General features: G+C 54.1%; 3 protein-coding genes across 3 annotated transcripts; 2 read left to right on the top strand and 1 right to left on the bottom strand.

The window, feature by feature from the left end:
- Positions 1-1,725: 1,725 nt before the first annotated feature.
- B0T26DRAFT_757479 (uncharacterized protein) lies at positions 1,726-2,778 on the bottom strand (the record flags this gene model as incomplete). Its single annotated transcript, XM_060446250.1, has 1 exon — positions 1,726-2,778. The coding sequence occupies one exon, from the start codon at positions 2,776-2,778 to the stop codon at positions 1,726-1,728; it is 1,053 nt and encodes a 350-aa protein (XP_060290840.1).
- Positions 2,779-3,763: 985 nt separating this feature from the next.
- Positions 3,764-5,382, top strand: B0T26DRAFT_865190 (uncharacterized protein; the record flags this gene model as incomplete). The annotated part of the gene is made up of 2 exons (XM_060447797.1): positions 3,764-4,196; positions 4,361-5,382. 2 exons carry the CDS (start codon positions 3,764-3,766, stop codon positions 5,293-5,295), a joined length of 1,368 nt encoding a protein of 455 aa, XP_060290839.1. The 3' UTR covers positions 5,296-5,382.
- A 3,795-nt stretch (positions 5,383-9,177) lies between these two features.
- On the top strand, positions 9,178-12,453 carry B0T26DRAFT_733507 (uncharacterized protein). The gene is made up of 4 exons (XM_060443154.1): positions 9,178-9,325; positions 9,418-9,802; positions 9,868-11,046; positions 11,110-12,453. Exons 1-4 carry the CDS (start codon positions 9,241-9,243, stop codon positions 12,245-12,247), a joined length of 2,787 nt encoding a protein of 928 aa, XP_060290838.1. The 5' UTR covers positions 9,178-9,240; the 3' UTR covers positions 12,248-12,453.
- Positions 12,454-14,086: the final 1,633 nt, after the last annotated feature.

The raw sequence follows: 14,086 nt of genomic DNA, 5'->3' as shown, positions 1-14,086 counted from the left end.
ACTATGAAGCTTCTATCGTAGATTCTATAGAGCTAGTGGATTCCAGATAAAGAGATCCCCGGCATATAGTGTTACAATCTGGACAACAGTGTCCACGGAGCTAGGCCCGGCCTAGGATTGTGGGGTCTGGGACGGCAAGGAGGAGGTGCTAGGAGGCAAGGAGTATCGTGCACAGATTGCGAAAGGCGAGCTTTCGACACAACACTAATATATGCTTAACCATATACATTGATAGCTGTAGAACGGTTCTCCCAGAGAACGTACTGCCAGCTCCTATATAGAACTATGAATAACCAATCAGAGTCCTTGTCTTGTAGGTGCTCAGTGCTCCACCCGGTGCTCAGTCGAACTGAGCACCCAAAGGCACACTGAGCAGCCCGCTCAGTGCGCTCACCTTGGTCTTGGCGGACTGAGCGGACTGAGCACCTTCTGATTGGCTGCATCAAGCTCTAGTGGGGCCGGCCCACCTGCTCGTGCCAGCTAATCGGTAGTCGGCTCATAGCGCCTCCTGTAGACTCGAGCCAGGATCGTAACAAGGTGAGCCACGGCTTGAACCTGACCTTCGCGAGCGATTTCATGGCTAGTAATGGAGCATATAGTCGCTTTAACGAGCTCTACGCCGCTTGGAGAGGCCACTTCGGACCGTTTGAAGCTGCTATGAAGGCAATAGATTAATTAAGCAGTTAAAATTACATAGCGAGGTATTACAAACCACTCGACTGTTAGGGTCGTCTGTCTGTAAGGGAGCACGGGCTCCACAGAATGCTGGGGTTGGTAATTATGAAGATAGAACAAAGGGCAAGCTCCTATCGCACGGGTAATACAGTCAAATCGGAATGCCACTCAAAATGTATGAGTGCAGCGAATGTGTATTGCTTGCTTGAAGAACCAAGCAAGAACTATCTGAGACCGTGGCTACGGTCGTCGTATATATCTATCTAAGGCGGACCAATCAGAGTCCTTCTCCAAAAGTCAGAGCGATCACTGCGATCAGTCTACACTGATCGCACTGATCACACTGACCGCTTCCTGACTGGTTGACCGTCCTGCCAGTGGTGGTAAGTCGAGCCTTGGCGGCCCGTCGTGACTGACCACCTCCTGGTTGGCTGCACCAGCCCCTAGGTGGGTCTACCCCACCTGGCTGCCCCAGCCAATCTGCAGGGGGCCAGAAGGCGCCTCCTGCACACCTGTGCCAGGATCGTAACACATATCTCGGTGTGTTGATAAGGCTATTTGCATTTTCAAAATCGCGATTTGTATGGTGGTGCGTAAAGCGTTAAAGCCAAAATTGGCATGCTAAATACTCTAATGGGCTAGCGGGACAAATTTACAGATAAAATAGGTGGCAGTTTGTCCGACCCGGCAAGTGGGCCCACTTAGTGGGCCATTCATTTGGTCATTTTACACTTGGTGGCGAAGCCGCCCCTACACCTGGAGAGGAGGTCTGAGTTACTGAGATAACCAAACCCTAACTTTTACTTTTTTTGGAGACTGAGAATAAGCCTGCCCTGCATTATTGTCATCCCAGTTGCCAACCATAATTCCTTCAATTTTATACTGGTGAGATGCACCACACGAAAAGATGCGAGGCGCCAATAAACAAACCGCCCCACGTTTCAGAAAATACACTACACCTAGACTAGGACAGCCGCAGCCGACAATAAGGTCATGCAGCTGCAACCTCCACCGTCGTGCGATGTGCTTAGGCAGGTGCCTTGGATGGTTTCAGGCATAAATGGAGCCGCTCATGACCAAGACGGCGGTGCCGCCCAAAAACACGTTCTTGACCCGCACCTCTCCCGCGTTGCCGCCGTCGGCCTCCGCCGTCACGTCGACCGCAATCTCGCTCCGCCGGCCCATCTCCACGCCTTGCGTGAGAGCGAAACTCGCGCCGTGCACCGCGCGCGTGCTGATGGCCAGATAGCTCGCCAGCGTGCACGCCGCGCTGCCCGTGGCCGGGTCTTCGAAGCCCTGCTCGACGTTGAGGCGCGTGCGGATGGCCCACTCCCTGGCCCCGCCTGCGGCCGTCGACTCGCCCGTGACCACGTAGTAGTAGCGCGAGACGAAGCCGCCGCGCCACTCGCCGGCGTCCTGGAGCCCCGGCACGCGCGCAAAGTTGAGCTGCTTCGCGATGGAGATGCGCCCGAGGTGCGCCAGGCTCGGCAGCCGCACCAGCAGGAACGTCATGCCCCGCACGATACTGACCGTCGGCGCCGCCAGCTCGGCCGCGCGGATCTCGGCGTCGTCGGACAGCGCGCTGTCGACGGAGCCCTGGATATCGGCCGGCACCGCGCCGCTGCCGAGGAGGCTCGACAGTGTGTGCTGGTGGATGTGCACGGCCGACGGGATGGCCGCCCGCACGCCTCTGCCCGCTCCCGCTCCCACTCCCGCTCCCACTCCCACTCCTAGGGACCCCGCCTCGATGGGGATCGGCCCGGCCTTGGTCAACAGAGTGTTGACATGGCCCCAGCCAAAGTGGTCCAGCACAAGGTATGCCGAGCCAATGGTGGGGTGTCCGGCAAAGGGCAGTTCCTGGGTGGTGGTGAAGATGTCGATCTCGCGTGTCGTGACCGGCGTGTCCAGCTCGTTGTCAGGCTGGTGGAAGAACACCGTCTCCGATAGGTTGAACTCGCTGGCAATCGCCTGCTTTTTCTCCTGGGTGAGTTGCCCACGCAGCGCAGCCGGGATGAAGACCACGGCGAGTGGGTTGCCGACATAGCGAGTGTCTGTGAAGACGTCGAGCGTCACAAAGTCGAACTTGAGGTCTGAGGGCGCCATGATTTTGTTATTTTTGATGTCGTTATCAAAGTCGACCTCGACGGCTGGTTCAAGTTTGAGTGCGCTCAGAGACAGATATATAGTTCTCAAAAATATGGAATGAACTCATCCTTTTGGATGAGTCACGCAATGTGATGCGGAGGTTACAACACTCGGAGTGGGGTTCTTCCCATGCTCCTAGCAAGGGCGGGTTCCACATGCAGGATTGCAGCATCATATCCAGGATCCCGAGGTTTGTGAACCCTCAACCAACAGCGGTGAGTCTCTTTCTTCTTAGCCATATGTGTGTTAACTAATTGCCCCAAGGCATTGTTTAAAATTTATTTAGAACTAGTTAGTGGCCTGGGTTGTTGATAGAGGACGAGATTACAGTTTCTGGCTGCCTGGGATGCCCCTTTGGGACTTTTGGTCTGCGAGAGACGGGCGTTGTCCGACCAACACCACTTCAACGAAAAGACGTCAAAAGGGCGAATGGCCGTGCTCTGGGCCACAAAGAGTTGGGTCGCGGCAGGTAGGTACCTTATTGTCGGCCCGCCCTGTTGGGCGCCGAGATTGGGTCGGTCGGAGGGCGGCCACGTTGCAAATCAATCAGGTCTCCTACACTTTGTGCTGCACGTTTCCGTCGTTAACAAACAACATAACGCCCTCTCTTCTCTTCATGACCAGTCCAGCTCTCCGTCAAAATGTTTGATTCGAGCATCGCTGCTTTCAGGCCACTCAAAGGACACTCATGGGTGGCAATCTCCTCTGCACTGAGGCCGACCGTCGCCGGCCCGGAGCCTGAGCCAGCGAGAGTGTTCAGTCTCATTCTGCACCTCGTTCCTTCATCCCATCTTTATACATATCACCCACACCCCACACCGGGAGCACCGCAGCCTGCAGCATCCTGCGTACACATCGCCGTCATCTGACTTGAGCCTCTTGAGGTAACTTTACTTCCCACCACCTCGACGCAAAATTTAAAAACAACCATCAACCACCCAGAATGGCGTCCAGCGCCCCTGATCGGCGGCGGGTCTACATAACTTGCAGGCCCATCTTCACGGGCGACAACGCGCTGCTGCGGAGGGAGAAGAAGATCCGAAACCTGATCCGCAAGAACAAGCTGTCTCTGACGAAGCTGCTGTCGGAGCTGGGCGAGGACAAGCTGGTTGCCGTGCTGAAGGGGCTTCTAGAGGAAAACGTCTTCGTCTCTGAGGTGCGCGCCCGGGCCATATTTCCCGACCTCTTCCAGACGACGCCGTCGCGAAATGCAGAGCGCGAAGCATCCGAGGCCAAGGCGGCGAAGTCGGCCGCTAAGGCGCTCGAAGAGGTGGTCGCTTCCGAAGATAACCTGAAAGAGCTCAGCGACGAGGAGCCAGAGCCCGGCGTTTTGCAGTTTGTTTCTGCGTCTGCTCCTTTCCCTGTGCCAACTCCAGGTAGATATTACTTCCTTGCACTCAGAAAACATACTCGGATTGTACTAACCAGTCACTCTTTGCAGCCGCAGTAGCAGCAGCAGCAGCAGCAGCAGCAGCAGGAACAACTACTACGCCTGCAGCTGCAACAACATTGACAGTAGCTGCAACAACAGCGCCGACAGAATTAACAACAATAGGGGGGGCGGGCGAGCTGCTCAAGGACCAGATCCCCTCGCTGTATCCGTCCTTCATACCGTACAAGGCGCAGCACCTCATCCTCACAGCCGCGCAGCAGCTCCTCGAGGAATGCTGTTTCGACTTCGCGGCGAAGTGGATGCCCTCGGTACTCGAGCAGCGCGGGTGGGACTGCGCGGCGGCGGTCGAGCTGACCAAGTGGACGCAGATCCTCAGCAAGACGTACACGACACTTCCCCCCAACGCCATCAAGCTCGCCAACACCAACACCACCACATCCCCGCCGCCGACGATCCGCGGCCTCGTGCAGCCGGCGCAGACGCTGCGCCACACGGCGGTGCACCGGCTGCCGACGACGGCGCGCGGCATCGGGCGGCTGCTGGGCGGGGCGGTGGCGCTGGCTGACGCGCTGCAGGACCACGGGCGGGCGGCGCAGCTCGAGCAGCTCAAGGCCGAGGTCGACGTCAAGGTGCGCGCCATGGAGCTGAGCAAGAACTCGCTCGAGGACCGCGCGGCGCGCGCGCTGCGCGACATTGCCCGCCGCCGCGAGGAGCTCGACCGCGCCGAGCGCGACCTCAAGGCCACCATGCTACGCGAGGACGCCGACAATAAGGCCCTCGTCGGCCGCCTGCTCGAGGAGTCAGTGCGGAGTATCATTACGGCTGCCTCGGATGATGAAAAGGTTGGTGCTGGGTCTAGGCCTGCAGGCCGTACGAGTGCCACGGCCAGCGGCGGCAACAGCGACAGGGGCCGCGACGACAGCTGCGATGATGCCACGGCCGTCGCGCTGGCGCACGCGGGCGACCGCGAGGTGTACTACTCTGGGGACGAGGGCGATGACGGGGATGACGATATTAGGGACGTCAAGCTGGCGGAGGGGGGCGTGGACGTGCGTCTGCTGAATCTATTTATAGGGGTCTAACTCGGCTGGGGTCTGGGGACGCTTATACGGGGTTTCGACTAATTATCTGAAATTTTTGGGGGAGTGTTATTAATGGTCTTGTCGTAGATAATTATGATCCTGTCCAGAGGACAATATTACTGCGAAACTCTGAAAAAATTACTGTGAAATTGATAAGACGCCTTATCGCGTGTCTGGATTGGCTGACCTATATAGAAAAGTGGACCCGACTTCTCAGTCACATCAATATGGGCAGCCCGTATCACGTGCCTCTCTACCATTCGGTCAGCATACTTTCCAAAATTGATGCAACCGGTATTATTATATATATAACTCTACGGAAATTTTGAATCTGAAGCCCAATTCGTACTATAATAGAAATTGGCTGAGACATAAGCGTTTAAATGCTTTCTGGCGTAGTGAGGCGTACGCAAGGGTGGGCTTGCGTATGTGACTACGCGAATTGCCCTTTAACCCCGCCAAGCGGTTGACAAAAAAAAAGAGACCGCTTATCTAGCAGTACTTCTACACAGGAAGAAAGTCGTTGGGCAACAAGGTATCTCAAAGTGCAATCATACCACCACCACATCTCCTGGCGATGCCAGCTTAACAGACCATAAAGCAACAGTCCAGGACGCCTGTTAGACTTTTATCATCCGCACGGGCCACTGATCTTTTGCGGTCTCTTTTATTTTGTCAACCGCTTGCTCGCGTCGAATTTCCTCGCCCACCCCACAATTGCTTTTCTTTTTCTAATAATTATTCGTACCGTAGTACCTTCGACGAACCTTATAATCTACCCGCTCTTCGTAGCTAACCTCCTTTCCTCTATAGTACCGTTTTGCCTATTATGGCCAGGTTATTCGGTATCTATAGCGGACGCGGCAGAGGCGGCTGCCCGTAAAGTTTGCCACACCTACGGCGTTTGTTACGATCTGGACAACAGAGTACACGGAGCTAGGCCCGGCCTAGGATTGTGGGGTCTAGACGGCAGGTAGGAGATTGCTAGAAGGCAAGGAGTATCGTGCACAGATTGCGAAAGACAGGCTTTCAACACACAACCAATGGATGCTTAACCAGATGCATTGATAGCTGCAGAACCGTCTCTCCCAGAGAGCGTCCTGCCAGCTCCTATATAGAACTATGAACAACCAATCGGAGTCCCTGCCTTACATGCTCAGCTGTGCTCAGTCGTGCTCCGTCGTGCTCAGTCGCGCTCAGTGCGTCTTGGCACTGACCCCACTGAGCACTCAGCTCAGTTGTGCTCAGTCGTGCTCAGTACGTCTTGGCACTGGCCCCACTGAGCACTCCCTAATTGGGTGCATCTTCCCTTGCCGAGAGCCCCACCTTAAATGCCGCTCCAGCCAATCAGACGGTGCCTGGTGCCAAGAGGGCTCTTGGCACCAGGCAAACGGAAGGACGGCCAATCAGAGGTGGCCCGGTGCCAAGAAGGGTCTTGGCACCAGGCAAATGGCCCGGCACGCTAGCAGTGCCCGGCGCCAGGCAGCTAGCTTCTTCCTGCCGGGCAAGTAAGAGCGCAGCTCTTACTGGCCCGCCATAATTAAATAAATACGATGACCGTGTCCACGGTCTTGGATAGTTCTTGCTTGGTTCTTCAAGCAAGCAATACATATTCGCTGCACTCATACATTTTGAGTGGCATTCCGATTTGACTGTATTACCCGTGCGATAGGAGCTTGCCCTTTGTTCTATCTTCATAATTACCAACCCCAGCATTCTGTGGAGCCCGTGCTCCCTTACAGACAGACGACCCTAACAGTCGAGTGGTTTGTAATAAGCTTCTCACGTTGAGATGTACGATCAAACTACCTCCAGCTCAGGTTAAGGCTTTTAATAATGCCCTCCGTGTCTTCCCCATCAAGGCGTAGGTTAACGAATATAACCATCAGCACTTCCTAGGCCTACGAAAAGCGGTTATGTAGGTGAACGTAAAGCACGAAAGCGTAAGCGTAGAGAGTCGAGTCCTCCAACGCTAGTAATCTAATCAAATGTAAGGAAAGGACACCCCAAACACCAGCCGCGCGCACAGGGTGCGCGCTCACCACCTGTTACCAACTGGCCAGAACACTGCCAGTTGGCACAAGCCATTACGCCACGCCATGGCGCCCCGGGCCTGAGCCCCTGAGCATGTATATAAACGTGGCCCTCGCCCACCTTCCTTTGCGAGGGCCAGGTTGAAGTCTCACACCAATACTACTCGTTGCTCGCCCACCTGTTACGATCCTGGTTCAGGCGCGCAGGAGGCTGCACGGAGCCTCCCACTATTGGCTGACGCAAGGAAGTGGGGTAGTTCCCCGCTTCGCTCAAGTGCAGCCAATAACGGGGCGGTCAGTATGATCAGCGTGGTCAGGGCGATCAGTGAGGAAACTGATCGCACTGAGCACACTGACCGCACTGAGCTCACTGATCACCTAGGACCAACTCTCTGATTGGTCCGCCTTAGATAGATATATACGACGACCGTAGCCACGGTCTCAGATAGTTCTTGCTTGGTTCTTCAAGCAAGCAATACACATTCACTGCACTCATACACTTTGAGTGGCATTCCGATTTGACTGTATTACCCGTGTGATAGGAGCTTGCCCTTTGTTCTATCTTCATAATTACCAACCCCAGCATTCTGTGGAGCCCGTGCTCCCTTACAGACAGACGACCCTGACAGTCGAGTGGTTTGTAATACCACCTTCTTACCTGCATTGTGACCACCTTGATCCGGCGTACCTGCCTTCTCTTACATCAAATAATTACCTCTTTATATTAGTTACCGGGTTATACTAAGGTGGTTAATAACATCTCCGCGCCAGAGTTCGCGTCCGGCCTATCGTACGTGGCAGTTTCCAGGGCCAAGACCTTAGCTGGCCTAATATTCGAGTCGCCGTTTAATCGGAGCAGAATATACCGCAAAGTGCCGGTATAGAGCATATAATTGAAGATAGCGGATTACGAGGCAAGGAAGTTATAGCTATTAGATCCACAGGAATATGAGGTTAACTCGAGCGATATGAGCGGGTATATAACTAATAGCTTTATTGTATAGATGTAAGATTTAGTTTTATAGGTCTAGCCATCGTTATAAGAAAAGATCTCTAGAGTATCGGAGTTATTGGCCTATAGATAGGATATTGTCGCTTCGCTTGCTCTCCACGTTATCTAAATAAGCCAACTGTCGCGCCCTAAATTGCCAGGAGCGAGAGAGAGGAAGGAAGCGTCCCGTAGCGCAGCGAAGGGCCACGCGACTGACGAACGAAGCGACGCCAGCAATTTTAATAGTGAAATTGGCAATATGGTCGCATGTCCTCTGCGTCTTCTTAACCCCTCTCCCGCCGGTATCGCCCGTGTTAATCCAGAAAGACTCGATACGGTGCTCTACAGACGACCAGTGTGCCAACTGGGGACAGCAGCACTGCGGCGACCCTGTTGAATTAGGAAATAAAATGATGGGATTCGAGATGCTAACACGGGGTATATTGATACTGCTGTGCATCGTACGAGCCGTGTTGAAACTCAGGCTGAGTCATAGACTCATCAGATTAGTGGAAAAGGAGCCGCGTTGTTTGTGTTGTTGGGAGACGTAATTTAGGAGCTTTGCGGGGCTGCCAATTTGTGAATTAAGACTCGAGAAAATCTACCAAACTAGGGATGTTTATTACACATTTAACACAGTATCCAACACATTTACATGTAATCAGCGTTGGAGTCGAGCGGAATAAGTCGAGTCTGTATTCGTACAGTTCGATTCATTACCGTTATATACCTGGACGGGGCCCCCTGGTGCCGCACGCGGTGCGCTATCCTTACTAGCGTCGTCGGATACAAGACCTGGCTTCCGTGTGGTGTGCAAGCCACCAGAGCGGTGGGGCCGTATCCTTTCTTCTTTCTAAATCGATGCCCGACTTCCCCCACGCACCTTGATTCTTTTTCCACCAACTGCAGACCTCGAGCAAAATGGCGACCGAGAACACGGAGACCAGCGCGGAAGCTGCGAGGAAGCGCGGTAATGAGTTGTACAAAAAGGGAAATCTAGGGGCAGGTAAGCTTTTTGATCTTTTATCGCCACTGCCTTCAGCTTCTCTCACCGACATTTCATGCTTGCAGTGGCCTGACCATCTTCCTACCATTCAGCCGAGATTGAATACAAAAACGCTGCAGCATTGGCACCAGATGACCCGAGCCCGCTATCCAACTTGTCTAGCGTCAAGTTTGAGCTGGGCCAGTACGCTGCAGCCAGCGAGTATATTCTCAAAGCTCTTCGGCTAGCTGGCGACGGCGATGGCGACTCTGATGAAGTGGCTCTTCGGAAGAAGAGGACGCTTCGCGAACGGCTTGGAAAATGCTACATGCACGAATCGCGATTCGGCGAGGCCCGCGAGATCCTCGATGAGCTGTCTGATGAAAGTCTTGCGGATTCCACCCGCAGCACCGTCGACGCCCTTGCTCCCTGGAGCAACGATGTGGAGAGCCACCGAAAGATGGTCTTTGACCGTCTCCCTCGATACCAGGCACATTTGTACGTAGATAGGTATCTTGTGGTCCATATTGGCGCTTTTGCTAATGAAGCCATGTTCCTTATAGGGACGACGTAGCAGAGTACTACGCAACCGGGCATGACATGGTACAGCCTCTATTCGATGAAGCCTTATTCAAGTCCTGCTCCCCCAAGGACAATGTATCTTTGATGTTCTGCGGCACCGGCGACGCCCGCAACCTCTTTATGACACTCCTTGTCGTTTCTGTCTTCGACATGCAAAGTCCGACAAAACAGGCCTGTAACGACATCCACATCACCATATTAGATCTCAAACCGGCAGCAATAGCCCGGACACTTATCTTCTTCGACATGCTGGTCATTTTCGCCCATCTCAGATCTCGCAAAACGCCCGGGATTGAAGATGAGCCCGCTATTATGGCCTACCTCTTCGCCGCGCAGGTCATCCCAGCAGCCGTGAACAAAAAGCTCCAAGCCCACATCAACGGGCTGATTTCTACTCTTGAGACGGACGAAGAAGTGTTTGATTGGCTCTTTGTGCCTGAATCTACCCGGAAACAAGTCGTATATGTCCTCAAGCAGTGGCAGAAACCCCTGCAGGCCAACTACTACAGCGCGCCCGTCATCCGGCGCACAGTCAAGCACAGATTGACCGCGCAAAGATTCCAGCGAATTGCAATGTACGGCCAATCTCTTGCCAAGGATACGCTCCCAGGGTTTGAGAGGGACCGCAAGATCTTTGACGAGCTGGCAATCCTGCTTCCAACCGAGGATTTTGCGCGCCGTCGCGATCCTCCGCTGGTTGCGCTCATGGACGAGTACGATAAGACGGGGTCAAGAGAGGTCATCAACCAGATCCGCTCGCACGTCGATGCAGCTTGGGTGACGAACCTGACGCTCATTGACTTTGACCATGTCGAATCTCTCATAGCATACAAGGAGAATGGGCTCGGCGAGAAAGTATCCACCGATGAAGATAGGGTCCCTACGATCGAAAGCGATCCTCTTGAACTTGTGCACATGCTCCCGAACGATAGCCAGGACATGGGAGTACTGGACATGGTCGGCGGTTTCTTTGCGTCCGTTTCTTATGGTCTCATTCAGCTCTCTGGTAGACTAACGATAGAAGCTTTGGCTGGAGAGATGACTGACACCATGGACCGGATCCGCTGGGGCTGTCTCGAGGCCCGATCGCGGCCGGCTGGAGGCATTGATCCTTCCGAATTCCCCCGCAAATATGACCGCATCCACATGAGCAACATTCCGTAAGTCTTGCCACACGCATCTCAAGGAACGCCTCCGAAGCTAACACAAGCCGTCGGCTATAGTGACTACGTCGGAGGACTCCTCACGGCAGCCATGTACGGGCGCCCATTGCTTCGCGAAGAGAGCACATCCAATCTCCGCCTCACCGTCCTCCTCAATCCGCCCGAGTTCGGGTCTCACGAGCACTTCCAGGCCGAATATATGATGATGCACGACAAGAAGCGCATCGCGGATCATTTCTCCATTGCCCGAATCGTCAGCCCACATGCAGAGCAGCCAAGTCCAGAACGGGACGAGGTGCTCAGCTCAATGAACCTGTCCGACGCGGGGAGGCGGTTCATGAGCGAAGGCTACATTGTCTGGGAGAAGTGCCCTGTCAAGAAGCTCTCTCGGGGCAAGGATATGCTGCCGCGTCCGGCGCTGGAGAAGTGGCTCCACGCCCTGTTCCTCAAAACCTGCGTCCCGTATCCCCGCGAGAAGTGGACCGGGAGCCCCGTCTACTCGCCGCTCAACCTGACCGCCTGGATGCGCCTGGTTGCCCACTTGGCAGACCTCTGCTACCCGGCCCACTGGCTGTCGGGAGTCGTCTCGGCCCTCTGTGGGGACACCATCACGACTACCGCTAGCTTCCCGCGGAGGCTCGTGACCTCTCCGGCCGACGTCGACGCGACGCTGCCCGCCCACAGCGTTCGGGTTTCTCCGTGGACAGCCGAGTTCACGACGCTCTTGAGCATCTGGAGCCGTCTGCTGCCATTCGGGTTCGTCGCTCCCCCGAGGGCCTTGGTGCCTCCGGCCGAGCTTGCCGAGTTCGCCATCTCCTTTCCAGCATTTGAGGACCTGCAGCTGCGCGTCCCGCACTTTGTGCTGCTGTTCTGGAAGTCGCCGTCTGAAAAATACGAGGCTCCCCCAAGCGGCACCGCACTCTGGCAGATCCTGCGAGAAGACGACGAGGGCAGAGGGTGGGCCGTTCCCTTGACGAAGCGGAACAAGATCAAGGCCGAGTGCCTGCGCATCTTCACGGCGGTCACTTACGTCGCGGCCACGCGCACTGCGTCGTTCTGGTGCCGGAAGGATGTCGTGCAGCTGATGAGAGACGGCGGGTGGAAGGTCTTTTTCTGGAGGAAGGACACTTGGACGCAAGTCACGAAGGGTGTCGACGTGAAGGACGGGGTGGTCATGAGGGGGCTTTGGAGCGAGTAGACTTACTTGGGCTGGGTTTAGCGTTATTGGTGGGAGTTTGTGCAGTAAGTCAATGGTAACGAGCCGATTGCGCTGATGGGGCCGATTATTACGGCAATAAGAGGTCCCGGGTACCGGACTGGTTGTAAGGAATGCCTAGTGGGACTAAGAATATGATCACCGTAGCTTAGAACGAGTACTCATATCGTTATCAAACCAAGTAAAATTGCGATTTATGTTTGAATTATGAATTAATATATGCTAACTCATCTATAACGTAGTTACATAGCGAGGACAATACATTGGCTTGGTGCAGCTGGCTGCGTAGCCGCACTGCGTTGGAGCCTCTGAGTCGCCATTTTCACAGATACCCTCGCCAAGGTAACAAAAGCCTAGCGCCAAGCAATATATAAATGTCCATTTCCAGATCTCAGAACACATACCTTGTGAAATTCTAAACAAAAGACCTGGTTAGACAGGGCTGGTCCGTTCGCAGGTCACAGGAAGAAGTGAAACAGAGTCACGAGCAATGGGGCCCTAGCATCGCCGTGCGGGCGCTTTGTCTTAGCGTTGGGGAGACGGCCGTCGAGTTTCTTGTGTTGGGACAATGCCCGCATGACGTAACGAAGCTGGAAAGGATCGGAACGGCGATATTTACCTCGGCAGTCTCATCTTTCAAAGACACTGCTGGCGAGGTAACTCATGCTTGCCATAGACAAACTGTCACGTTGTTATAATAACAGCAACTTTTTCTTGGGTAATAAGCTGAGTGTCTCAGGAGCAGAATTGCGCCCAGCAGCGTGAACAGTTGACGTTCAATATTAGATAGCCAACTCTCGGCACAATAGCTGACTCCCTATCCTATTCCTACAAGAGATCCACACTGGCCTTATGAGTTACGTATAGCGCGACGCTTGACAGTGGCAGCTGGCACGGTGTAAGAGGTCGAGAACCAAGTCCCAGACAACTGAACAGTGACCAAATCTCGTCCCAGTGCCTCAAATCTCAGTCTAACGTCCCGTAGACCCGTCCATGCATGTCTTTGGGTATGTCTTTGGGCATGTCTTTTGGGATCAAAACTTGCTGCTTGGAGTCGGCCGCCATAGCAATGGGAAGCAGACATACATGACGGCCCGGACTTCAAATTCATCAACCGAACCGCTGGAGACCCAAAAGACCGGTTCCTACCCTGTTTTCTGCATGAAATGCGTGGATACTCTGCCAAGAAGCGCTTTCCAAAAGACAAGGCCGATCCGACTCCGGTACCTGAACAAGCCACAACAAAGTGGATTGTGCCGGATGGGAAAAATAACGTGTCCCCCGGTGAAAGCACGACATGTCTGCACTCTCCTTCGGTGTAGTTGTGCGGATGAGAAATCCACGCCTCCTCTGCCGCTTATCTGGGCGGGATATCCATCTAAAGCCGATATGCCCTTCTTGGACGGTAGTCCAGGTCGAGTAGCCATGGCTGTCCGTATGCGGCGCTGTGTTGTGCCCTCCCTCGGAAAGAATTGCTCAGTCTGTAACATTCCGCCACGTATTCCAATCCCGCCCTGTCGCGTAAAGTTGATGATTTGTAGAATGGTGAGCGTAGATTGAGCTGGTGAGCCGAAGGGGAGCCGAGGCGAAGCGGCCCTGATTTTTGGCTAACCGTCCTCAGACGCCAAGGGAATTCTTTTTAGAGACCGACTACCTGGGTAGGTACCGCGCTAACAAACATATGGGGATTGGACTAGTTACACAAAATTTATATTACAAAATATGACAATGAGCAGGAATAGTGGGCGACGTTGATCGGTTATGAATAGTTAAAAAACTCTCCTGAGTAATTACAAGAAAGAGGGGGAATAGATACAAAGG

The sequence above is a fragment of the Lasiosphaeria miniovina genome (genome assembly GCF_030549165.1).
Source record: "Lasiosphaeria miniovina strain SMH2392-1A chromosome Unknown B0T26scaffold_8, whole genome shotgun sequence".
Taxonomy (NCBI): Eukaryota; Fungi; Ascomycota; class Sordariomycetes; order Sordariales; family Lasiosphaeriaceae; genus Lasiosphaeria; species Lasiosphaeria miniovina.
This window is presented reverse-complemented; position numbering and strand designations above follow the sequence as displayed.

Excerpts from the sequence above, each read along its gene's own strand:
- B0T26DRAFT_733507 (XM_060443154.1), top strand. The coding sequence starts at position 9,241 with ATGGCGACCGAGAACACGGAGACCAGCGCGGAAGCTGCGAGGAAGCGC. Across the intron at positions 9,326-9,417 it reads AAAGGGAAATCTAGGGGCAG|CCGAGATTGAATACAAAAAC; the intron begins GTAAGCTTTTTG and ends CCTACCATTCAG. Across the intron at positions 11,047-11,109 it reads ATCCACATGAGCAACATTCC|TGACTACGTCGGAGGACTCC; the intron begins GTAAGTCTTGCC and ends CGTCGGCTATAG.